We start from the raw sequence: 27403 nt of genomic DNA, 5'->3' as shown, positions 1-27403 counted from the left end.
CAAGAGAAAGATGGGTAGCATATCTGACTACTGCTACTGACTGACACACAGGTTATCACACACTCACAGAGTACAATCTACTGCTTACACCTGACTCCTCAGTCTCTCTCTAGTCCTTATCAGTGTTAATATTTAGCCCTGCCCTGACCTGTTTAGTGTATTAACTTAATAAGAGAGAGTCTCTGAGTGTGGTCGGTCCTTCTGCTCATACTGTACCTCTTCATTGGGTTGAACTTAACGTACTACAGCCCACTATTTAGACTCTCCCTCCTTTAACTCTTTCAATAATAAAACACAAGTATGGGCGGGCTCCAGGATGGAAACTGTGAAAGGGTGACAGCGTTCTGTGAACCAGTCCCTGCCTGCCCACCATAGCTTTGTGAAAGAGGCCAAACTGAATCAAGTTCAAACACGGAGGAGAGTCAAGGGGGCTGTTACTTATTGACTAAGATACATTATTTTGAGAAATTGAGTGGAAACCTTTACCCTAGAAGTGGAGTGGAGGAAACTTGGGCCCTGCAGACATGATGTGTCTCATCATGGGGGAAAGAGAGAGATAATGATGATCTGGTTTGTGTAAATTGTCCCTCATCAAGGCTAATCCAGACGCTTATTGCAGAACATGTCTGATTGGAGGGAGCGGATGGAGGGATGGAATAAAGAGAGGAGAGGAAGAGAGTAGTAATGACAGAGTTTTCCACCTTCTCCTTCCATAAACAGAGTACAACAGTGGAATCACGTTGAGTGTGAAAGACAAGTTTATTGTGGTTAGTTAGTTCATGTATAGTCAGTGTTACCTGCTACCTGTAGGGTGGGGACTTCATGCGGGGGTTGGTGGATGGGGTCTTCCTGGGGGGGTAGGATGGGAACTTCATGCGGTAGGGTGAGGGCTTCCTGGGGGGATAGGGTGGGGTCTTCCTGGGGGGATAGGATGGGGTCTTCCTGGGGGGATAGGATGGGGTCTTCCTGGGGCATACATACAAATAAATGCAGTGGTGGCACACCGCTCCTAAATGCACAGAGGAAGAGAGGAGGGTTGGGTAACAGGAATCCCTAGCTCCAGGCACCAGTTGATAACAAGTTCTACATTACAGTTTATGGAATCTCTACTGGACTCTCTACTGGACTTGTTCAATTCCCATTTTTAAAGATGATAAAAGTCATTTTGAATAGAAACGTTTGCTAAATGACCATATTATGTTTTTATTACAAGCAGTAATTGAGGTCTTTTAGTGAGTTGGTTGTGTGTCCATCCAGTTTACCAGTTCTTTGTTGGCTGCACTGCAGATAGGGGAGGAGTGAGAGAGGTAGTTGAGGAAGGGGAGCCATAATGATGCAGGCAGGCGACTCTGGTCCATCTGGCTACAGCAGGTCTGTCAGTGTGAGGTCTGGTCTTTGGCTCGTTCGCTCATCACCTCCTAATGCTAGGAAAAGCAGAAAGGTCCTTTCCCTCTGTCCAGATGAAACAGGATCACATGCATTGGCTTCATGCTGACTTCTATCACTGTATTACCTGCTCTGGGGGAGGGAGGGAGCAGTTTGGCTCAGAGGAAGGGGAATATGAAAGTGCATTATTATTATTATTATTCTGAGGGGAAAAACATATTATTTGATCAGAGTGAACCTCATCAAACAGGAAAAGGACCCGTATAGTGTACTCACTATACTGGCTCTACTGTACTGTACTCACTATACTGGCTCTACTGGCTTACTGACTGACTGTACTGTACTGACTATACTGGCTTACTGACTTACTGGCTCTACTGTGCTCTACTGGCTTACTGACTCTACTGGCTTACTGGCTCTACTGGCTTACTGACTTACTGGCTCTACTGTACTCACTATACTGGCTCTACTGTACTGTACTCACTATACTGGCTCTACTGGCTTACTGGCTATACTGTACTGTACTCACTATACTGGCTCTACTGGCTTACTGGCTCTACTGGCTTACTGGCTCTACTGTACTGTACTCACTATACTGGCTCTACTGTACTGTACTCACTATGCTGGCTCTACTGGCTTAATGGCTCTACTGTACTGTACTCACTATACTGGCTCTACTGGCTTACTGACTCTACTGTACTGTACTCACTATACTGGCTCTACTGGCTTACTGGCTCTACTGTACTGTACTCACTATACTGGCTCTACTGGCTTACTGACTCTACTGTACTGTACTCACTATACTGACTCTACTGTACTGTACTCACTATACTGGCTCTACTGGCTTACTGGCTCTACTGTACTGTACTCACTATACTGGCTCTACTGGCTTACTGACTCTACTGTACTGTACTCACTATACTGGCTCTACTGGCTTACTGGCTCTATTGTACTGTACTCACTATACTGGCTCTACTGGCTTACTGACTCTACTGTACTGTACTCACTATACTGGCTCTACTGTACTGTACTCACTATACTGGCTCTACTGTACTGTACTCACTATACTGGCTCTACTGGCTTACTGGCTCTACTGTACTGTACTCACTATACTGGCTCTACTGTACTGTACTCACTATACTGACTCTACTGGCTTACTGGCTCTACTGTACTGTACTCAATATACTGGCTCTACTGGCTTACTGACTCTACTGTACTGTACTCACTATACTGGCTCACTGGCTCTACTGTACTGTACTCACTATACTGGCTCTACTGGCTTACTGGCTCTACTGTACTGTACTCACTATACTGGCTGTACTGGCTTACTGGCTCTACTGTACTGTACTCACTATACTGGCTCTACTGGCTTACTGACTCTACTGTACTGTACTCACTATACTGGCTCTACTGGCTTACTGGCTCTATTGTACTGTACTCACTATACTGGCTCTACTGGCTTACTGACTCTACTGTACTGTACTCACTATACTGGCTCTACTGTACTGTACTCACTATACTGGCTCTACTGTACTGTACTCACTAGACTGGCTCTACTGGCTTACTGGCTCTACTGTACTGTACTCACTATACTGGCTCTACTGTACTGTACTCACTATACTGACTCTACTGGCTTACTGGCTCTACTGTACTGTACTCAATATACTGGCTCTACTGGCTTACTGACTCTACTGTACTGTACTCACTATACTGGCTCACTGGCTCTACTGTACTGTACTCACTATACTGGCTCTACTGGCTTACTGGCTCTACTGTACTGTACTCACTATACTGGCTCTACTGGCTTACTGACTCTACTGTACTGTACTCACTATACTGGCTCTACTGTACTGTACTCACTATACTGGCTCTACTGGCTTACTGGCTCTACTGTACTGTACTCACTAGAATGGCTCTACTGGCTTACTGGCTCTACTGTACTGTACTCACTATACTGGCTTACTGGCTCTACTGTACTGTACTCACTATACTGGCTCTACTGGCTTACTGACTCTACTGTACTGTACTCACTATACTGGCTCTACTGTACTGTACTCACTATACTGGCTCTACTGTACTGTACTCACTATACTGGCTCTACTGGCTCTACTGTACTGTACTCACTATACTGGTTCACTGACTGTCTGTACTCACTATACTGGCTGTACTGTACTCACTATACTGGCTCTACTGTACTGTACTCACTATACTGGCTCTACTGTACTGTACTCACTATACCGGCTCTACTGTACTGTACTCACTATACTGGCTCTACTGTACTGTACTCACTATACTGGCTCTACTGTACTGTACTCACTATACTGGCTCTACTGGCTTACTGGCTCTACTGACTGACTACCCTACTGACTCTACTGGCTTACTGACTCTACTGGCTTACTGACTGACTGTACTGACTATACTGACTCTACTGGCTTACTGACTGACTGTACTGTACTGACTCTACTGGTTTACTGACTGACTGTACTGTACTGACTATACTGGCTTACTGACTGACTGTACTCTACTGACTCTACTGGCTTACTGACTGACTGTTCTCACTATACTGCCTCTACTGGCTTACTGACTGACTACTCTACTGACTCTACTGGCTTACTGACTCTACTGGCTTACTGACTAACTGTACTGTACTGACTATACTGGCGTACTGGCTTACTGACTCTACTGTACTGTACTCACTATACTGGCTCTACTGGCTCTACTGGCTTACTGACTGACTGTACTCTACTGACTCTACTGGCTTACTGACTCTACTGTACTGGACTCACTATACTGGCTCTACTGGCTTACTGACTGACTGTACTCTACTGACTCTACTGGCTTACTGACTGACTTCTCTACTGGCTTACTGACTCTACTGGCTTACTGACTGACTGTACTGTACTGACTACTGACTCTACTGGCTTACTGACTGACTGTACTGACTATTGACTCTACTGGCTTACTGACGGACTGTACTGTACTGACTACTGGCTTACTGACTGACTGTACTGTACTGACTCTACTGGCTTACTGACTGACTGTACTCTACTGACTATACTGGCTTACTGACTCTACTGGCTTACTGACTGACTGTACTCTACTGACTCTACTGGCTTACTGACTGACTGTACTGTACTGGCTCTACTGGCTTACTGACTGACTGTACTGTACTGACTATACTGGCTTACTGACTGACTGTACTGTACTCACTATACTGGCTCTACTGGCTTACTGACTGACTACTCTACTGACTCTACTGCCTTACTGACTCTACTGTACTGTACTCACTATACTGGCTCTACTGGCTTACTGACTGACTGTACTCTACTGACTCTACTGGCTTACTGACTCTACTGTACTGTACTCACTATACTGGCTCTACTGGCTTACTGACTGACTGTACTCTACTGGCTTACTGACTGACTACTCTACTGACTACTGGCTTACTGACTGACTACTCTACTGGCTTACTGACTCTACTGGCTTACTGACTGACTGTACTGTACTGACTACTGGCTTACTGACTGACTGTACTCTACTAGCTTACTGACTGACTGTACTCTACTGACTATACTGGCTTACTGACTCTACTGGCTTACTGACTGACTGTACTGGACTCACTATACTGGCTCTACTGGCTTACTGACTGACTGTACTCTACTGACTCTACTGGCTTACTGACTGACTTCTCTACTGGCTTACTGACTCTACTGGCTTACTGACTGACTGTACTGTACTGACTACTGACTCTACTGGCTTACTGACTGACTGTACTGACTATTGACTCTACTGGCTTACTGACGGACTGTACTGTACTGACTACTGGCTTACTGACTGACTGTACTGTACTGACTCTACTGGCTTACTGACTGACTGTACTCTACTGACTATACTGGCTTACTGACTCTACTGGCTTACTGACTGACTGTACTCTACTGACTCTACTGGCTTACTGACTGACTGTACTGTACTGGCTCTACTGGCTTACTGACTGACTGTACTGTACTGACTATACTGGCTTACTGACTGACTGTACTGTACTCACTATACTGGCTCTACTGGCTTACTGACTGACTACTCTACTGACTCTACTGCCTTACTGACTCTACTGTACTGTACTCACTATACTGGCTCTACTGGCTTACTGACTGACTGTACTCTACTGACTCTACTGGCTTACTGACTCTACTGTACTGTACTCACTATACTGGCTCTACTGGCTTACTGACTGACTGTACTCTACTGGCTTACTGACTGACTACTCTACTGACTACTGGCTTACTGACTGACTACTCTACTGGCTTACTGACTCTACTGGCTTACTGACTGACTGTACTGTACTGACTACTGGCTTACTGACTGACTGTACTCTACTGACTATACTGGCTTACTGACTCTACTGGCTTACTGACTGACTGTACTGTACTGACTATACTGGCTCTACTGGCTTACTGACTGACTATACTGACTGACTATACTGTAAGACTACTGTAGGGCCTTGATGAGGGCAGAAGGCGAGTGGAGAATGATGTAAAAAAAAAAAAAAAAAACTGGTTGAATTGAAATTGCATTTAACACACCAGGCATCAGTGTTTTTCCTTTCTTCCATACAAAAGGTCTACAAGCTACAGTTATTCTAGCTGTCTGAATAGCCCTCATTGTTTTGGTAGATATCATAACACATGGATGTGTTTTTAACTCTCTGAGAGAGGGGTGTATATAGAACATGTTTTTTTTTCTGAGGGTGAGGGGTGGATGGATATGTTTTCTCTCCGTCATCGGGTAGGTTCCTGTTGGAGCTTGTTTAGTGGTGGGCGGAGGATGGTGGCAGTACATGTGGGGCCCTCTCCCTCCTCCCTATTGAATGTCAACATGTGCTGCAGAAATACGCTCAGTATGCTGAAGTCAGACAGAGCTAAGGCACCCAAGGTCATTATTCAGGCATTACCAGAAAGCTGACTCAGATACCTAGAGGAGTAGCTAGAGCCCCCCTTTCACAAAAAGATAAGGAATCTTCCAGTAGAGATACAATAGCCTAAAGTGGCTTATGTCATAAACCTGTTCTGTTTCATTCTGTGGGATGGTGGAATCTCCATTGAGCTCTATAGAAGAGTCTAATGCACCACAGGATTACTGGGGCAAAGACTGTCATCTGCCTCTGTTAGGATGAGATCAAGGGTCTTCCTAACTAAAGTAGTATGTTATCTCTCTGAACAGTTATCAGTTAAGAGGAGATCAGAGAAGGGCCATCTACTATAGATGGCTATTAGAAGGGGAAGCGTTTGGAAGGAAAAGCAGAATACTGTAGATGTACAGGACTTAACCTATAACTACAGTACAGCTATAAGATCCCATTGTAAAGATGGGGAGTCTTTCAGCAGGCATTAGGGCAGATTGTTTTGGGGAAGCGGAGAAGTAACACAGGTACAGTCAGATGTAATCAGATCCATATGTTATGAACAGCATGAAACAGACCCATTTTCAATTGCAAGTTAGTGTGGCATCATGTCATTAAAAAAAAGTTGTAGCTACTTACTACTGTAAGTGACTGCAGTAGTTGCTGAATACATATCTGATTTAGTAGTTGTGATGATCGTAACCTCCTTAAACGCAGCAGCCCGTTATAATTCTCTCAACTGTTTTTCTGAATGGCTGGATGCCTAAGATGTCTGGCCAGATCATTAGATCTGTAGGAGGAAAACTGGAAAATAAGGGGATGTTTCCTTTCCTAAGCCAGCCAGAACTCTGGCAGCGCAACGTAGCCTAGCGCGTGGTGGACCGACCGGCGGAGGGAGGAGGGAGGCAGGGATTTTAAATAAATAGAGTTATTCCACTCGTCTCTCCATAATGTTAACCAGGCAAGACAAACAGGATATTTAGACTGATTACTTTTTAATAGCTGTAAAAATACTCTCCACAGAGTTTTTGTGTCCATAAAGATGACATCATTGAGATGTTTCTGGTCCCCCAGCCAGAACCAATTGAAATCCCTCTGCTTTCCGAAGTTTTTCTGTGGTTCATATTGAGCCATGTCTGCTGGGGCAGGGAGTCTTACACTGACTGTAACGGAGAGGAGGACCAAAATGCAGTGTGGTTAGTGTTCAACATGTTTAATATAGACGATAAATGAGAACACTACAAAATACAAAACAACACATGTGAAAAACCAAAACAGTCCTATCTGGTGCAATGACAGAAGACAACCACCCACAAAGTACCCACAGAATATGGCTGCCTAAATATGGTTCCCAATCAGAGACAACGATAGACAGCTGCCTCTAATTGAGAACCAATCTAGGCAACCATATACATACAAACTACCTAGAAAGGAAACAGCCCCATAAACATACAACAAACCCTAGACCAGACAAAACACATAAATCCCCCATGTCACACCCTGATCTAACCAAAATAATCAAGAAAACAAAGACAACTAAGGCCAGGGCGTGACACTGACATGATGATCATTAGGAAAATAGACAGTAACCCAGAAGATACATTCCAAAATATTACACAAGACTTAAAGATGGCTCTGAAATATAGTGCAATGATCATAGATTGTCTTCATATTTAGGTTATTTTGCCGGAGTGTATTGCATGTCAGGTGCATTGAGCTACTTGACTTATTCAACTCAGCATTACTGTATGATCTTTAGATTTAATGGTCTTGGTTTTCTATTTGAAAACTATTTGACAGATACTAGAATTCACTTCCTCCCAGATTCACATTGATATAGGAATTAATCCAAGAGCTGGCAATTCAATTAGGGGAGGATTTGATGGAGTCCTTTGTGTCAAATGTGTCTGTTGACTCCATCTGTTTGTGGAGGAGAAGGAGGTGGGTTGGCTCTATGCTGAATCCCTATGGGTGCCATTCTGCCATTTATTCATTAATTCACACATAATTTGAAAAGCAGACTAAGAGCCGAATGCATTGTCTCTCGCCAGGCCCAGCCTGGAGTGGGAATGCTGTGATCTTGCCGTCTGTCAAAATGGAGTCCTACAATGTGTTTTACTCATCTGTCATGTCTTCTCTCTCTCTTTTTGTCGTTTTAGATGGACGACCCCAGTGGGAAGTGGAGGCGAAAATCATCCGTGAGAAAAGTCAAGGAGTAAGTAGAACACAAGCTTTCTACACCTCTCTGTAGCTTAGCTGTCACAAGCATGATGTATATTATTCTGTATCATTAGGCTATATTTTTACAGCTGTTATATTGATGTAGCATTATTCATTCATTATTACTAAAGTATCCTAACTAATGTGAATGTCTGTGAAAAGTGGAAACGTTGACTGTGTTGGATCCTTCTCCCAGTCGAGCATCGTAGTGGAGGTCCCTCCCTACCACAGTAAGACCGTGACCTCGGCTGTTCAGGTGCAGTTCTACGTGTGTAACGGCAAACGGAAAAGGAGCCAATCACAACGCTTCACTTACCTGTCAGGTAGGAGGATCTACATTCTACACTAGAGGTCGACCGATTATGATTTTTCAACGCCGATACCAATACCGATTATTGGAGGACCAAAAAAGTCGATACCGATTAATCGGACAATTTTTTAAAATGTATTTGTAATAATGACAATTACAACAATACTGAATGAACACTTATTTTAACTTAATATAATACATCAATAAAATCAATTTAGCCTCAAGTAAATAATGAAACATGTTCAATTTGGTTTAAATAATGCAAAAACAAAGTGTTGGAGAAGAAAGTAAAAGTGCAATATGTGCTATGTAAGAAAGCTAACGTTTCAGTTCCTTGCTCAGAACATGAGAACATACAGTGCCTTGCGAAAGTATTCGGCCCCCTTGAACTTTGCGACCTTTTGCCACATTTCAGGCTTCAAACATAAAGATATAAAACTGTATTTTTTTGTGAAGAATCAACAACAAGTGGGACACAATCATGAAGTGGAACGACATTTATTGGATATTTCAAACTTTTTTAACAAATCAAAAACTGAAAAATTGGGCGTGCAAAATTATTCAGCCCCTTTACTTTCAGTGCAGCAAACTCTCTCCAGAAGTTCAGTGAGGATCTCTGAATGATCCAATGTTGACCTAAATGACTAATGATGATAAATACAATCCACCTGTGTGTAATCAAGTCTCCGTATAAATGCACCTGCACTGTGATAGTCTCAGAGGTCCGTTAAAAGAGCAGAGAGCATCATGAAGAACAAGGAACACACCAGGCAGGTCCGAGATACTGTTGTGAAGAAGTTTAAAGCCGGATTTGGATACAAAAAGATTTCCCAAGCTTTAAACATCCCAAGGAGCACTGTGCAAGCGGTAATATTGAAATGGAAGGAGTATCAGACCACTGCAAATCTACCAAGACCTGGCCGTCCCTCTAAACTTTCAGCTCATACAAGGAGAAGACTGATCAGAGATGCAGCCAAGAGGCCGATGATCACTCTGGATGAACTGCAGAGATCTACAGCTGAGGTGGGAGACTCTGTCCATAGGACAACAATCAGTCGTATATTGCACAAATCTGGCCTTTATGGAAGAGTGGCAAGAAGAAAGACATTTCTTAAAGATATCCATAAAAAGTGTCGTTTAAAGTTTGCCACAAGCCACCTGGGAGACACGCCAAACATGTGGAAGAAGGTGCTCTGGTCAGATGAAACCAAAATTGAACTTTTTGGCAACAATGCAAAACGTTATGTTTGGCGTAAAAGCAACACCCTGAACACACCATCCCCACTGTCAAACATGGTGGTGGCAGCATCATGGTTTGGGCCTGCTTTTCTTCAGCAGGGACAGGGAAGATGGTTAAAATTGATGGGAAGATGGATGGAGCCAAATACAGGACCATTCTGGAAGAAAACCTGATGGAGTCTGCAAAAGACCTGAGACTGGGACGGAGATTTGTCTTCCAACAAGACAATGATCCAAAACATAAAGCAAAATCTACAATGGAATGGTTCAAAAATAAACATATCCAGGTGTTAGAATGGCCAAGTCAAAGTCCAGACCTGAATCCAATCGAGAATCTGTGGAAAGAACTGATAACTGCTGTTCACAAATGCTCTCCATCCAACCTCACTGAGCTCGAGCTGTTTTGCAAGGAGGAATGGGAAAAAATGTCAGTCTCTCGATGTGCAAAACTGATAGAGACATACCCCAAGCGACTTACAGCTGTAATCGCAGCAAAAGGTGGCGCTACAAAGTATTAACTTAAGGGGGCTGAATAATTTTGCACGCCCAATTTTTCAGTTTTTGATTTGTTAAAAAAGTTTGAAATATCCAATAAATGTCGTTCCACTTCATGATTGTGTCCCACTTGTTGTTGATTCTTCACAAAAAAATACAGTTTTATATCTTTATGTTTGAAGCCTGAAATGTGGCAAAAGGTCGCAAAGTTCAAGGGGGCCGAATACTTTCGCAAGGCACTGTATGAAAGCTGGTGGTTCCTTTTAACATGAGTCTTCAATATTCCCAGGTAAGAAGTTTTAGGTTGTAGTTATTATAGGAATTATAGGACTATTTCCCTCTATACCATTTGTATTTCATTAATCTTTGACTATTGTTCTTATAGGCACTTTAGTATTGCCAGTGTAACAGTATAGCTTCCGTCCCTCTCCTCGCTCCTCCCTGGGCTCGAACCAGCAACACAACGACAACAGCCACCATTGAAGCAGCGTTACCCATGCAGAGCAAGGGGAACAACTACTAGAAGGCTCAGAGCGAGTGACGTTTGAAACGCTATTAGCGCGCGCTAACTAGCTAGCCATTTCACTTCGGTTACACCAGCCTCATCTCGGGAGTTGATAGGCTTGAAGTCATAAACAGCGCAATGCTTGATGCACAACGAAGAGCTGCTGGCAAAATGCACGAAAGTGCTGTTTGAATGAATGTTTACGCGCCTGCTTCTGCCTACCACCGCTCAGTCAGATACTTAGATACTTGTATGCTCAGTCAGATTATATGCAACGCAGGACACGCTAGATAATATCTAGTAATATCATCAACCATGTGTAGTTAACTAGTGATTATGATTGATTGTTTTTTATAAGATAAGTTTAATGCTAGCTAGCAACTTACCTTGGCTTACTGCATTTCGCGTAACAGGCGTTGTGGAGTGCAACGAGAGAGGCAGGTCGTTATTGCGTTGGACTAGTTAACTGTAAGGTTGCAAGATTGGATCCCCCAAACTGACAAGGTGAAAATCTGTCGTTCTGCCCCTGAACGAGGCAGTTAACCCACCGTTCCTAGGCCGTCTTTGAAAATAAGAATGCGTTCTTAACTGACTTGCCTAGTTAAATAAAGGTATACAAAAATCGGCAAATCGGCGCCCCAAAATACAGATTTCCGATTGTTATGAAAACTTGAAATCGGCCCTAATTAATCGGCCATTCCGATTAATCGGTCAACCTCTATTCTACACCAATCATAGTGCTTGAATTGCAAGTCTTTAGAATCACTGGCGGTTGTGTTCCACTGCAGATGATTAGATCTTGCAACACGTGGTGTTTAGCTAACATCTCATCAACCACATTTATATGATGTAGCAGTTGTGTGGCAGTGGGAGTGTTCTAAAGACATACTGGAACAGGATCATGTGGAGTCACGTTGAAACCTGCTTGTCACTCCTGTGTTGACCTCTCAGGGGGATTGACAGAAAGCAGATACAGCCATGGAAAGCAGCAGCACACGCATACAAACATACACACACTGCCGAGGATCCTGCTTTTGGGCTTAGCTAACTAACCCGGTTTTGGAGAGCTTTGAACTTTCCCTCCCAGTTTGCATAGCTGTGGTTAAAGAAGGGGCTCCTCCACTAACAGTTACATGTGCATCCGCCAATTGTTTATGTAAAGCACCATGAAACTCTATTGCTGTCTATTTCTGATGTGTATTTGCATTTAAGTTTTAGTGTGCAAATTTCTGCTCTCCAGGAACATTTTATTGCACACAGGAATTGTGGGAATTTCAACCGGTGTTGTTTGTCTAAAATGAAATCTCTCCAAGGCTGAATTTTCTTTTTTTTTTTACCTGGATTCTACAGTATCCTAATGTTTCTCATTAAGTCAAATCCCTGCATATTTACTTGATATTGTTATTGTTTTCCAACAATAACGTCGAATCAACGTTAGTCAAAACGAAAACTGTGTTGGTGGAATATAATGACAAGTGAGCAATTTCTGATATCTACCACAGCAATGTGTGTGAGTGTGTTTAGATGTGTATGTGCCCTTCCACCCACTCTCCGTTTGCAGCACGTCGCCCACTCTTCTAGTGCTTCCTGTTTTCCACGCTACCCTACCAGGACAGCCAATTAGAGCACAGCACAGGAAGCCTTCTCTGTCAGTGTAGACGCCACTATTGTTACCACGGACACCGCACCCTTAATTGTGACATCACCGGCCCACCAATCACACTGTGCTACCTAGTGTGCGTGGGTAGTAGGGCCCTGGCTGGCCTGGTTTAGGGCTGAACTGTGAGAAAAGAGCATCAGTTAACTTCTGAGATCCCTTAAGGAGGATGTCATGATTAGAATGTGTAGGGTTCTCAGGTGGTCAAGACAAGAAAAACTTTGTCATTAGGGTTGGCCAAGTATGGATAGGTGCTGAGGAAGACCCCTTCTGTCTCTACAATATCGTAGTGCCTTTCCCCTTCAAAACCAAAACATGTATAAAAGCACCATTTAACCCAATCTATCACAGTATCTCTGTCCCTTCCCCCTCAGACACAGGTCTTCCTGGCTGTATTCTCTCAGTAACATGCCTGTCAGAGGGAGGGCCCTGGGAGGTAGTAGGGGTACTAGGGGCTGTGAACTGGTTTGTCCTCCTCCTGGTTTCAGCATGGCTGGAAGGCATTTTGCTTCTCCCCATACTGCAGTCAACATGATGGCACCCAAACCCAACAACATATGCTCCCTCTCTCTGATTCAGAGCTGAGTCAAAATAAAACCCTGCCCGGTCACAAGCACCAGATTGGGAAATAGGTTACTGATTGGTACACAGCAGAGTTGTGCTATGCGCCGTTGTAAAGGTGCTCCGTTTAAGTAAAGATTTCTAATATAGTTAAAACATACATTCTGAACTTGGGTGAACCAAGTTCATGTTGATGTTCATGTGGATGTTGATTGGGAAGTTAATCCTGAGATTTGGCTATTTGTGGTGTTCCAGAATTTGGTCAAACAAATGAGTACTGCCTTGTGTTTTTCTTTGGAATTCATTATCTGTTATCATAATCATAACATATGTCACCAAAATATTTATGGCTGCAATGAAAGATTTGAATATATTAATGCTGGTATCATGTGAAAGGCAATGCGTTGGTTTCCCATACTGAGTGTCTCTCTCTCTCTCTCTCTCTCTCTCTCTCTCTCTCTCTCTCTCTCTCTCTCTCTCTCTCTCTCTCTCTCTCTCTCTCTCTCTCTCTCTCTCTCTCTCTCTCTCTCTCTCTCTCTCTCTCTCTCTCTCTCTCTCTCTCTCTCTCTCTCTCTCTCTCTGTCTCTGTCTCTGTCTCTGTCTCTGTCTCGCTCACTCTCACTGTCTCCAGTCCTGGTGAAGCAGGAGCACAACAGAGAAGAGATGGAAGGGCCCCCTGCTGTGCCCCCCATGCCCGGTATGTCCATGCCCCTGGCCCATGCTGCCATCCTGGTCCGCAGTACCCACACCCAGCTGCCTTCCCCTGAGCAGGGCCACCCACCGGACGGCCTTCTGTCCAGCTCTCCCCGGGGCCTGGCTGCGGGCCCCGGCTCCAGCCTCCATACTCTGCAGCCTGCCTGCCCCCTCATGGGCTCCCCCTCCTTCCAGCACCTGCCTCACCTCCAGGGCCGAGGCCTCCACACGCCTGCTGACTGCCACATGACGTTCCATCCGGGCCCAGCCCCTCCCAACAGGCCCTCCTACCAACACCATCCTATGCAGCAGAGTCACACCCACCCCAGCCACCTAAGCAACCTAAATCCCAACCTGCCCTACAATGGCCAGCCCAGCCTTTCCATGAACACTGGGGTTCCGCAGGGCTATGAGAGGATGCCTTACCACCAGCAGCAGTCTGACCCCGGGGCCTCCCACCCCCACCCCATGGGGCTGGGTATGGTGTACCACTCCTCCCCATCCACCTCCGCCCAGCAGGTCTCCAGCCCCCACAGCCCCATCTCCACAGCCCCCCACAGCCAGCCCATGACCCACTCATCCCACTCTGCCCCTCACCTGCTCTCCATGGGCTACCACTGCCCCCCCAACCCCAGCCAGGTGCCCTCGCCCACCCGCCCCAACCACCCCATGGGCCAGCCCTCACCCACCCACCCAAACCATCCAATGCAGCCCTCCCCCCAGCTGCAGAGAGCTATGGGGGGCTACCACCCCACCAGCCAGAGGTCTGCCTCCTGTCCCACTACCTCCAGTGCCCCTCCAGCCCACATGGTTCCCTCGCCCCATTCCGGGCCACCCTCCCCCCAGCTCCACTCCCTGCCCTACCAGTCGCCCACCTCCCCCACCGGCAGCCCTCTGGGCCCCCCAGCACACAGTCCCCAGGCCAGCAGCCCTGTCATGTCCAGCCTGTCCCCAGGCTTGTGCAGCAGCAACCCCGTGCAGCAGCACCCCCTTGCCCCCCAGCAGAGCCCCTTCCCTACGGAGGGGGAGAGTGTGAACATCAAGCAGGAGCCGGAGGAGAGAGAGCCCACCTTCAGAACCATCGGCCTGCAGGACATCACACTGGACGACGGTAAGACACAGCTCTGTCTGTCAGCCTCTCCATCTCTCTGTGTCTGTACTCACCTCACTCTCTCTGTGTCTGTACTCACCACACTCTCTGTGTCTGTACTCACTACACTCTCTCTCTGTCTGTACTCACTACACTCTCTCTGTGTCTCCTTACATTTTCATTATTTTATTATCCTTTAGAATTAAAAAAAAGTTGCATTACATTACATTGTTGCATAGCATCCAGCTAACACGTGTTTTACAAAAATGCTTCTGTTTTATAACACTGTGGAAAAAGATACCTTCCACCAGTTACTGAATTCTCCTGGGTGAAATTATGTCTCGTTGTAGTGATTTGTATTTCATAAATACAGCACTTAAATCGTCCGTTGGGTTTTGTACACAGTAGGGTTGTTATTGAGTGGTCCTGACAGGAGGATTGGACATCATAGCAGCACAATAGACTAATGACTCTCGCACTATTGACCTCGTCACAAATAGCTCATCCCTATCTGACACACACACATACATACACACACACACACACACACACACACACACACACACACACACACACACACACACACACACACACACACACACACACACACCAGTAAGGAGATTAATTCTTTGGGTTTTATACCACAGAGACCACAGCCGCTCTAATTACTGTGTGTGGAAGGCCCTTTCCATTCTGAAGAGGACTAATGTACCTCTATTTACGGTGGTATAACAAACTGACTGGAGAATGATGAGACTAACTCATTAACAGTGCCTCTTCACTTCAAGAACACTACAAATCCTAACTCGGCACAAGCCGTTTGAGAAACCACCATTCCCCATTTAGTTTCTAATCTGCCATGCACAGCCACTTCTGCTTCTCTGCACACTGGTCCCGCTCAGTCACGTATTCAAATAAACAGCAGTCAAATGGCCCATAGTTAATAAACAGCCTGGAGTGGCTGTGACAGAAAGTGTGTGTGCATCAGGAAGTGCTGTATTGTGTGCTAGCAAGGGCCAGGCTAATTACACGGTCCATTATCAATAAGTCATGTATGAAAGGCCATCAGACACAAGTTCACCAGCTGCATAATACACTACATGTGTATGCCTACACACACTCATACACTCAGACTTAGTCGCACAGTTGTGTGTACGCACGCATAATCATAATCAGTATATCCTTAATTACTCACTCTCTATTTCTCTCTCACACTCTCCAACACACATTCACACACACATTGTGCAAGTAAAAGTCTGGCTGCCTCAGTCAATTTCCCTCAGACGGTGTAGCTACAGGTAACTGCCAAAATAAAGGAAACACCACGAGACAGAACAGCTTCAATGCACTTTGGCATAGATTCTACAAGTGTCTGGAACTTTATTGGAGGGATGCAACACCATTTTTCCATGAGAAATGTGTTGATGGTGGGGGAAAAATGTTCCAGAATCTCTCATAAGTGTTCAATTGGGTTGAGATCTGCTGACTGACACGGCCATGGCATATTGTGAAACATCAGCAAGTTGTGCAGTCTTGGTCAACGAAGCTCCTGTCAAATGTGCCCCCTCCTACCCAACTCACTGAGATCTCTTCTAGCCATGGTAGCCAAAATAATGGGCAACTGGGCCTGCCCAGCATTTTTATATATGACCCTAAGCATGATGATGAGATGTTAATTCCAGACCAGTGTGGAAGCACTTGCTTTGTGGCCCTCATTTACTCAAGTGTTTCCTTTATTTTGGCAGTTACCTGTACATACCAAGAAGAAAAGTGTGAGAAAAGTTGTTGACTGAAAAGACTGACAGGTTCACCCTGGGATTAGTAAGTCCCTGTCTGAGCGAGGCCTAGAAATAGCTTCTGTGCCATGCAGGCTCTGTAGGACGCACAAACAAACATTCACACAAAACACACACACACACACACACTGGCTCTGTAGGACATCATGAAGCAGTGAATGACTGAGCAGCGCAGTGCAGCAATGGAAGGACTGAGTTTTTAGGAGGTCAGAGCAGCACATGAAATATACCACAGAGCAGACCAGGGTTCATGTGTATTTAATTATTTGTTATTTATTTTGTTGTTGTTGGTGTATTTGACTATTTTCAAATAATGTGGCCTAATTAACTACTTCTATTGGAAGTATTTTCGGTAACACTTTATTTGGATAGTCCATATGTAGATGCTCTACAGACTATCAGTAATATTTCAACTAACTATCTATTAACCCTAGCTCTAACTTTAACCCTAAACTTAATCCTTACCCTAACCTTATTCTTAACCTAACCCTAACCTTAGCAAGCAGTTGTTTATCAACAGATAGTTTGTTGATAGTATGACCATCTGTAGAGCATCTACAAAGCAAAAATCCGGACGATCCAAATCAAGTCTGACCGTATTTTCAAATCCTTATTTCAAATACTATATTAAAATAACTGGGTTAAATGCATGGGAGTGTATTTGAGTCAGTGTATTTGAGTGTTTTCAAATACTTTCCAAGTGTATTTCTAAATACATTCCAATATTCAACTACGTTTCTTTTCAAATAAATAAATATCTAAATACTTCCATCTAAATGTCTTTGAAAGTGATTGAACTCTGGTCTACTAGACTATCTGTGTGTCTTTCTGTTAATGTCTGTCTATCTGTCTGAGTTCTAGTAGTCTAACTAAGAACAGGGTCAGTGCTGATATGTACATTTTGATATGATAGTCATTCCCTGGTAGGATTTCAGTATACAGTAGTATCACCAGGGGTGCAACTTTCACTTGGGGAATTGCATTTTTGTCCCCCCAGTTTTATCATTGGAATGTGATACAAAACAAGGCAACTGTGTGCTTTAGCACCATGCGGACGCCTCCGAGCGGTCGGGTAGGCTGTTTGGAGTGTTTATCCTACTATTTAAAAAATATATATAATATTAGTTCCCCCCCCCACTTCTAAAACCAAAGTTGCGCCCCTGAGTATCACTGTAGTATTGCCTGCATAGACTTGTGTCAGCACAAGTCTGTGTGTGTGTACCACCATGTCACAGTGTAAAACCGCTGTGGTGAGCTAACAGATGGCCTTGGTGACTGGTGACGTACCATGGCAGGGGCCATGTAGAGGGTGTGTGTGTGTGTGCGTACGTACGTGCGTACGTACGTACGTGTGTGTGTGCGTGCAGTAGGTCTACTGTGGGTGTGGGGGGTTCAGGAGTGGCACAGACTTACTGACAGATGGAGAGACGAGTTGAGGATCCCACCCAACTGGCAGTATGCATCCCCACTTCTCATACTCCTCCTAGATGAATTCTCATCTCCAATAAAGGTTTATAACAAAGAGTATGTATTTATCAGTAAGAGGCAGGAGGAGGCAGTTGTTCTGCTAGAGCTAGCAGCTGAAAGGAAACTGCTGTGTACAGGACCTCTGCTTCTTTATTGGTAGGTACAGTAGTCTATATTTGGTTTAGTGTCCATATTTAGTGTCAATATATTTCCAATCTTCCTGAACAGTGTTAATGTGAGTGCACTATTAACAGGGACAGTAATTGTACAGTAGTGTGTATAGCGTGCTGTAGGTGTGTGCAACCTTGCTCTCCCCCTTCCTCTCGTGTGAATGTGAGTGAACCCTCCTGTGAGGGTGATTACGGCCGTCATGGTGACAGACTGAACCACTTGTGGTGCCGACCCGTGTGTTCATCTAATTAATCAGCTGGCCCTGTGTTTGCACAGACAACACACATACACAGTGCAGATGGGCGGGGGGGGTAGCCGAGGCTGTGTGTGTGTGACACCGCGTGCCTGCATCTTTTGTTTGCTCTCCTGCTCGGGCTACAGCTGCCTCTCGCCGTGAGCACGGCATTCTGGGTTAATAATAGGCCAGGCCTGCTGCTCCCGCTCTTCTTGTGAGAGACATCGACATAGAGCAGGCACACACACTTATTTCTAGCGCTGTCATAGTGTACACACACACACACACACACACACACACACACACACACACACACACACACACACACACACAGAGAGACACAGGCACATAGTACACACAGTAAATGCACCCACCAAAAACAGCCATATCCACGTCAGTACTATGAGTATGGCGCCACACATTGTAAACACTGTGCACACAGTAGTTAATCACATACTTTAGGCAGTTTTCTCAGGCACAACTCTATATACAAATACACGAGCAATGCCGCTCCCAGAGCATGTGCACGGTCCCTGTTGACACAGCATAGCCAACAACACACACACACATCTACATTTAAAACATGGGCTAATCTGGGTCTGCTACTAAGGCTCTTGAAACATAGCTTTCACCAGACTCCAATCCCCTCCGTGAGGTAGGCCCTGTCCGTCTCTACTACTACAGACCCAGGGAACCAACCTCTAGTCTACAGGTTGCACTACCACTAGACGGAAGTCACAGAACCCTGGCACCATGCTGCTGGTCAGTTTGGGTCAAGCAGGCCTCAGTCTCCAGAGTCCTGAGTTGTCCCCAACAGTGGAAACTCTCCTCTGGTACTCTGTGGTTTGGTGGCTTTGTGGCTTGGTCCAAGTCCCAGCCCAGCCAGTGGCTGCTTCTAACTTCTAACCGAGCATGGCAGATAAATAACACAACTCTCTATTCATGTGAGGAAAAAACAACAGTGGTAGGAAAATGCATCAGGCCTGGACCTAACCAAACTCAGCTAGTTAAACACAATCACAAACACACACCACCGGCCCTGGAACAAGTGGAAACCGACTTTGTTTGTCGTCTTTCCATACAATTAAAGACTTAGGAATGTAATTGGCAGTGTAGCACCAGCACTGGGTTCTGGGCTCTGGGGTTCAGGTCCTGCCAGTGTGCCTTTCTCTCTCTCTCTGTGTGCGTGTCTGTGTGTGCATGTCTGTGTGTGCGTGTCTGTGTGTGCGTGTCTGTGTGTGCGTGTCTGTGTGTGCGTGTCTGTGTGTGCGTGTCTCTGTGTGCGTGTCTCTGTGTGCGTGTCTCTGTGTGCGTGTCTCTGTGTGCGTGTCTGTGTGTGCGTGTCTCTGTGTGCGTGTCTCTGTGTGCGTGTCTGTGTGTGCGTGTCTCTGTGTGCGTGTCTCTGTGTGCGTGTCTGTGTGTGCGTGTCTGTGTGTGCGTGTCTGTGTGTGCGTGTCTGTGTGTTCGTGTCTGTGTGTGCGTGTCTGTGTGTGCGTGCCTGTGTGTGCGTGTCTCTGTGTGCGTGTCTCTGTGTGCGTGTCTCTGTGTGCGTGTCTCTGTGTGCGTGTCTCTGTGTGCGTGTCTGTGTGTGCGTGTCTGTGTGTGCGTGTCTGTGTGTGCGTGCTTTTCAGTGAGTTTCTCCGTCAAGATGTTGGCCAGCGCCAGGCAGACGGAGTGCCCGGGCAGGCCGGAGATCCTTGGTAATGTTGGAACTTAACATTGACCTTCAGCCAGGAAAACAGAAAGAGAAACCTTTTATTTGTTTACAGAGTCCCATATCAATGTTTTGAATATAATATTGTCTTGTTTGTATGCAAATGGCCTCTTGTACCAGCTCGTGGGTTGTGTTATCGGTTAGCTTGTCAATTTTAGATGTCATTGTTGATTTGTGTTTCCTAACAGAGAGCCACTGTTATAGTTGATATCCCTATTAAACCCTGTAGTGTGCTTTGTGTGACAGCTGCTGTAAGGGGAGTGTATATGTCAAGTGTCTCAGAGAACTGTTGAGTCACACACACACACACACACACACACACACCATAACACATGGCAGTCAGGTTACTGCAGTTATCCGGCATTCTAATTATGTGGATGCAGGAATTCTTCTAACTCACTAAACTAGCCTCCAGTCCGGACAAATCTCTTAAAATGCCATTAAGTGCCATTAGGTGTTTAGTCACTGTGAAATGCAGCAGACACATAGAATGTGTCATTATCTGATCCCTACTGCACATCCTAAGGTCATGGTCTATTGTGGTAGAAGTTTAGATGAATCTTCTGGTTGGCCATTCCGGATCCTATTGGCTTCCATTCCAACATTTTAGGATGGCCATTCTGGCTCCAATCCTGTTGGCTTCCACCTTGTAACTCACTCTTGTGGTCATCTGATGGCTTCCTGTGAGCAGACATTAAAGGGGCCAGATCAAAAGACATGTGTGTTGTGAATCACTTACAAATGGGAAATCCACAGATGATTCACAGAGATGAGTGACTTTGTTAAAACTGCAGCAGTGTTCTAATGAGGCTATAGTGTTCTGACTGGAGCTCTACTGTTACTGTGATCTGTCTCTCTGGCAGCGTGTCAGACTAGAGTAATAGACTACAGAGCTACAGTTAAACAAAAAAAAGAGATGTTAGCCTAGCAACCCTGGAATGTTTTTAGTTGTCTAGATTCTGTTACTGAAACTGACCATATATTTCCAATGAAATATGATCATTAAGTGGACTTGTCCATTTGACTTGAACGCCTGATGTTTTCTCTTCTACCCGAGGCTCTCAGAAGATGTGTGCATGTCATTGCAAGTCTTCCTTTTGACCAACTGAATCTTGGCTTGCCTGTCCCGTGCCTTGCACAAGTGTTATCCATCGTCACATGTTTTCTTCATTTGGTAGAGTGGAGAGAACAATCACTCAGTCTTCTTGTTATTTTCTGAAGCTGGTTCTCTGTTGGAGCGCCCTACATGCCCTTTTCTGCTTCACACTTCAGTGTTTGTCTGTCAGGGAACGTTTTTTTCAATCTGTCAGACGGGAACCAGGGTGATTACCTGTTTTCCATCCTAACTGATGACTTGTTTATCATAGAAAATCCACATCTGTTTGATTGTTTCACTTCTGTTTCTCATTGCAGAGATCATTTTAGCAGATTCCTTTTAGACATGAAATGTACACATCTAGACATGACGTTAAAGATCACTGTGATTCCAAGCAAAGAAAAGCAAAGAAAAATAATTGGGGTCAGAAAGGACACACAATGTAGATTTAATAAGGGCAGTCTGTTTCTCCCCTATGTCTGGGTTAGGTAAAGTGATTCATGTGAGTTTCCCCTTTGAGATAATGACATGACACACACTGAAAACCTAGTTTTACCACCAATCAGTACACTGATGGACTTTGATCGAGGAGGGACTCTCTGTCTTTGACTGTAATTAGCCTAAGTCACAGTGATTGAAGGGTTCGTTCCCCACGACAGTACTGTCTGAGAGGTGACACTGGTCTGATGGGGAGGGAAGTCATGTTCATGGGCTGGTTTAGTCACACATCCAGTAACGTAGATTAGCCCAAGGACCTTAGAAGCGAAATGACAGTTCACTGTATGAGGAGCAGTTCCCTGGCTTAATAGGGACCCCCCCCCCCTCCTAGTCATATAAAGAGGATCTCCCTTCCAGAGGGTTAAAGAGACCCAGGGTTCTCTGTAGTAAGCTGGGCTAAATCATCACGTTTCTGATGCAGTCATAAAAACAAGTCAATCTGAGACATTGGTTCAGGTATGAAACTACTGAAGTCAAGCACAATTTGAAAGATTTTTCCCAGATCTACATCAGATTATAGACCTAGTTGATAATATTTTATATAACTGTCAGTCTTGTTAGAGCCCATTTTGAAAATTTACCAGTAGTCGATTAATAGGATATCTAATGCCCGTGTGAAAGTTTGCATCGTTTTGTGTGTTTTGTGTGTGTTCTGTGGAACGTTTTCTAAACAGACACAACTGCAGATAGACATTGTGCTTGAGACTTACATTAAACACATACAATAATGGTTCATTTTTAGTTGAACATTTCAGCTCGTGTGCTGTGATTAGAACGTGGATACATTGTTGTAGACTGATGTTTTATGTAAAGCTGTCTGTCGCAGTTAACCGACAAATACAGTCTATGTGTGAAGATAGATAGCCGTGTGTGATGGGAGAGGAAGAACCATCCGCCCACGCCAACAGGATAGAGACAGTGGCTAGCCAGCCAAGCACAAAGGCCTGCCCCTCCCTCTGTCACATCAGCAGTAGTAGCAGCTCACAGATCACACAAACAAATACAAATAAACACCTCTATTTCTATCATGGAACCACCAATACGTTTTCACTGCTTTTTTTAATGGTAGTCAACTAGCAAGTACAGTTGACGCTACAGTATTCATTGTCGATACTGTAAAATTATGTTTGAAATAGTTGTATTACTTTTTCTGAGACAAATTTATTTGGGGGGATTTTTGAGAATGTACCAGTTTAACAGGAGTGCAATGACTTTGAGACGTTGTAATTGTATTCAGATATATAGCTGATGATTCTTAGGGATGGGGGTAACAGTTGATATATAGCTGATGTTCTTAGGGATGGGGGTAACAGTTGATATATAGCTGATGTTCTTAGGGATGGGGTAACAGTTGATATATAGCTGATGATTCTTAGGGATGGGGGTAACAGTTGATATATAGCTGATGATTCTTAGGGATGGGGGTAACAGTTGATATATAGCTGATGATTCTTAGGGATGGGGGTAACAGTTGATATATAGCTGATGATTCTTAGGGATGGGGGTAACAGTTTATATATAGCTGATGATTCTTAGGGATGGGGGTAACAGTTGATATATAGCTGATGATTCTTAGGGATGGGGGTAACAGTTGATATATAGCTGATGTTCTTAGGGATGGGGGTAACAGTTGATATATAGCTGATGATTCTTAGGGATGGGGGTAACAGTTGATATATAGATGATGATTCTTAGGGATGGGGGTAACAGTTGATATATAGCTGATGATTCTTAGGGATGGGGGTAACAGTTGATATATAGCTGATGATTCTTAGGGATGGGGGTAACAGTTGATATATAGCTGATGTTCTTAGGGATGGGGGTAACAGTTGATATATAGCTGATGTTCTTAGGGATGGGGGTAACAGTTGATATATAGCTGATGATTCTTAGGGATGGGGGTAACAGTTGATATATAGCTGATGATTCTTAGGGATGGGGGTAACAGTTGATATATAGCTGATGATTCTTAGGGATGGGGGTAACAGTTGATATATAGCTGATGATTCTTAGGGATGGGGGTAACAGTTGATATATAGCTGATGATTCTTAGGGATGGGGGTAACAGTTGATATATAGCTGATGATTCTTAGGGATGGGGGTAACAGTTGATATATAGCTGATGATTCTTAGGGATGGGGGTAACAGTTGATATATAGCTGATGATTCTTAGGGATGGGGGTAACAGTTGATATATAGCTGATGATTCTTAGGGATGGGGGTAACAGTTGATATATAGCTGATGATTCTTAGGGATGGGGGTAACAGTTGATATATAGCTGATGATTCTTAGGGATGGGGGTAACAGTTGATATATAGCTGATGATTCTTAGGGATGGGGGTAACAGTTGATATATAGCTGATGATTCTTAGGGATGGGGGTAACAGTTGATATATAGCTGATGATTCTTAGGGATGGGGGTAACAGTTGATATATAGCTGATGATTCTTAGGGATGGGGGTAACAGTTGATATATAGCTGATGTTCTTAGGGATGGGGGTAACAGTTGATATATAGCTGATGATTCTTAGGGATGGGGGTAACAGTTTATATATAGCTGATGATTCTTAGGGATGGGGGTAACAGTTGATATATAGCTGATGATTCTTAGGGATGGGGGTAACAGTTGATATATAGCTGATGATTCTTAGGGATGGGGGTAACAGTTGATATATAGCTGATGATTCTTAGGGATGGGGGTAACAGTTGATATATAGCTGATGATTCTTAGGGATGGGGGTAACAGTTGATATATAGCTGATGATTCTTAGGGATGGGGGTAACAGTTGATATATAGCTGATGATTCTTAGGGATGGGGGTAACAGTTGATATATAGCTGATGATTCTTAGGGATGGGGGTAACAGTTGATATATAGCTGATGATTCTTAGGGATGGGGGTAACAGTTGATATATAGCTGATGATTCTTAGGGATGGGGGTAACAGTTGATATATAGCTGATGATTCTTAGGGATGGGGGTAAAAGTTGATATATAGCTGATGATTCTTAGGGATGGGGGTAACAGTTGATATATAGCTGATGATTCTTAGGGATGGGGGTAACAGTTGATATATAGCTGATGATTCTTAGGGATGGGGGTAACAGTTGATATACAGCTGATGATTCTTAGGGATGGGGGTAACAACTGGAATACAGAATATCAAGGCTTTTAATTAAATTGATGAAAAAGTATCATTCTTGATTTGTGTTAATGAATAAATTATTATTTAACCCCATACACAGCAAAATGTGGTTAAGAAATATAAAGGGAAGATCTTAAGATGAATTAATTTGAACGGACTCCCTAATATCTCGATAATACTCTGAATTTAATCTACACATGATTTGACTGTTAATTTTCCTCTCACTCCATCTACCAATAATATACCACATATATAAATACCCATATATAATATGACCCATATAAAGCAGATGCTGACTTGTCCATCAGACACGGTGGGCCATTAAATGTATGATTTCACAACAGACAGTTGCACAACAAGTGGCCAGTTGTAGGTAAGAGAAGAGGAATCCCCAAGCAGCAGGGCTGGTACTGTTGCTGTGGTGTATGGACAGGTCTGGCTGAATACCTGCGTGTCTATCTGTCTTAATGTGTGTCAAACTGTCAGAGCTCAGAGGACTCACTCGCCATCTCCTCGCTCTAAACCAGATAGTCAAACCCTCTCCTTTCTTTGCCCTCTGTCTCTTTGACCTGCCATGACTTTTGACACCTATGTGCCACATCAGGAAATGAACGGTGTATGAATGCCGCCACTGCTGCACGAATGCAAAGCTACCAGTCGCTGCTGTGTGGAAAATATCTTCACTTTTTCCACAAATACCAAACCAGGCTACGTATCCTCTCCTTTCACTCTCTCTCTCCTCTTTCTCTCTTTTCTCTCTCTCCCCTCTCTCTTCTCTCCCTCTCTTTCTCCCTCTCTCTTTCTCACCCTCCTTTTTGTTCCACAGGTACTGTAGTTAACCAGATGCAGCTTCAGTTAGCGTGATATGGGGGTTAGAAGTTGATTTAATTTACGGCTGTGGTTTTTACAGGCTCCCCGCTGGTTCTCCCGCTGAGCCACGCTGGACCCGGTGTGAGCTGAAAACAGCTTTGGCACCACTGTAACAGTCAGGCCTCTGTTGGAGGCATCTCCAACATGCCCCACCGCCAGAGAGCGAGAGAGAAAATAACTTATTTATTTAATATTAGGCCTAGCTAGCTCTGCCTGGCAGAGTAATTACCTACAGCACTGTGCTTGAGTGCCTCTCTGGGGTCGACAACATGTGTTGTAACAATGGATTAGTTTTATACAGGCCCATTTACTACGCTCGCAAACCCACAATAATAGGCCAGAGGAAATGTACTCAAGCTCAATTAAGAGGTGGAAGAAATGAAGAAACGCAATAGAGAAATGGTGCTCGCTAGGCCATTCAATAAATGGAGGATGATATTTATAGGAGTCGACATGTTGTGGTGGTAAAGACTAAATATCTTGGACGCTGTCAAAGGTCATGTCTGACGGTAATGACACACGGCAGTGAATGGAATAGTTTCTCCTCGCTTTCTGGTTGTTGACGGTGGTTTTGTCATTCCAAAGCTGTGAGTTGAACCTCTGGGTCTTGCCAGTGTATGTATGAGTTTTTCCCTCTATCTCTCCACTGTGATATGCTGAAGCTGAACTTTTCTGTGTTCAGAGAAGTCAGTAAGTGAGCGGGGCAACATCGCCCTCTGCTGGTAAACATTTGTATTTTCTCACAGTCCGAATGCATTCAGGAACACAATTTAGATTTGATTTCTTGATAATATATGACAATCAATGTGGTCTCAAAAACTTTGGGTCAATTGAAGTTGAAGAAAGCCTTGCTAAGGTTTAGTAGCCTATAATAATAAACCCTCTGGACTGTGTTGTTCAGCTGTAGTGAACCTGTATCCTCTCTCTTTGTGTTTCCAGTGAATGAGATCATCGGCAGAGACATGTCCCAGTCCCCTGGTGGCGGTGCCCAGTCGTAGCGCTGTCCGTGGCCAGGCATCCACACACCCAGCTGGGCATAGCAGTGTCTTCACCAGCCCCAACACCACCACCTCCACCACAGGACTTTACCTGCCTCTAGGCAGGACAGACTGGGCTGAGATTCCCTTTTACACTTCATGGACCTACCAGTCCACAAAAAGACCCTCCAGACACACATGAACAAACCTTTCATTTACCCACATGACAGCAAAAGAGCTCAGATTCACCCACCTACACATGTACAGTGGGGCAAAAAAGTATTTAGTCAGCCACCAATTGTGCAAGTTCCCCCACTTAAAAAGGTGAGAGAGGCCTGTAATTTTCATCGTAGGTACACTTCAACTATGACAGACAAAATG

The 27403-nt window shown here is 44.4% G+C and overlaps 1 protein-coding gene across 3 annotated transcripts in view; it reads left to right on the top strand.

Moving 5' to 3' along the window:
- Window positions 1-27403, top strand: part of LOC110506757 (nuclear factor of activated T-cells, cytoplasmic 3-like) — a 93034-nt gene extending 65631 nt beyond the window's left edge. For all 3 annotated transcript variants that reach the window (XM_036964593.1, XM_036964592.1, XM_036964594.1), the window contains exons 7-10: window positions 8443-8498; window positions 8700-8826; window positions 13902-15074; window positions 26985-27403. In XM_036964593.1, coding sequence (XP_036820488.1) covers window positions 8443-8498; window positions 8700-8826; window positions 13902-15074; window positions 26985-27043 — 1415 coding nt within the window. In that variant the 3' untranslated portion in view covers window positions 27044-27403. The remainder of the gene's footprint in view (window positions 1-8442; window positions 8499-8699; window positions 8827-13901; window positions 15075-26984) is intronic.

This window comes from Oncorhynchus mykiss, chromosome 26 (genome assembly GCF_013265735.2).
Source record: "Oncorhynchus mykiss isolate Arlee chromosome 26, USDA_OmykA_1.1, whole genome shotgun sequence".
NCBI classification, from domain to species: domain Eukaryota; kingdom Metazoa; phylum Chordata; class Actinopteri; order Salmoniformes; family Salmonidae; genus Oncorhynchus; species Oncorhynchus mykiss.
This window is presented reverse-complemented; position numbering and strand designations above follow the sequence as displayed.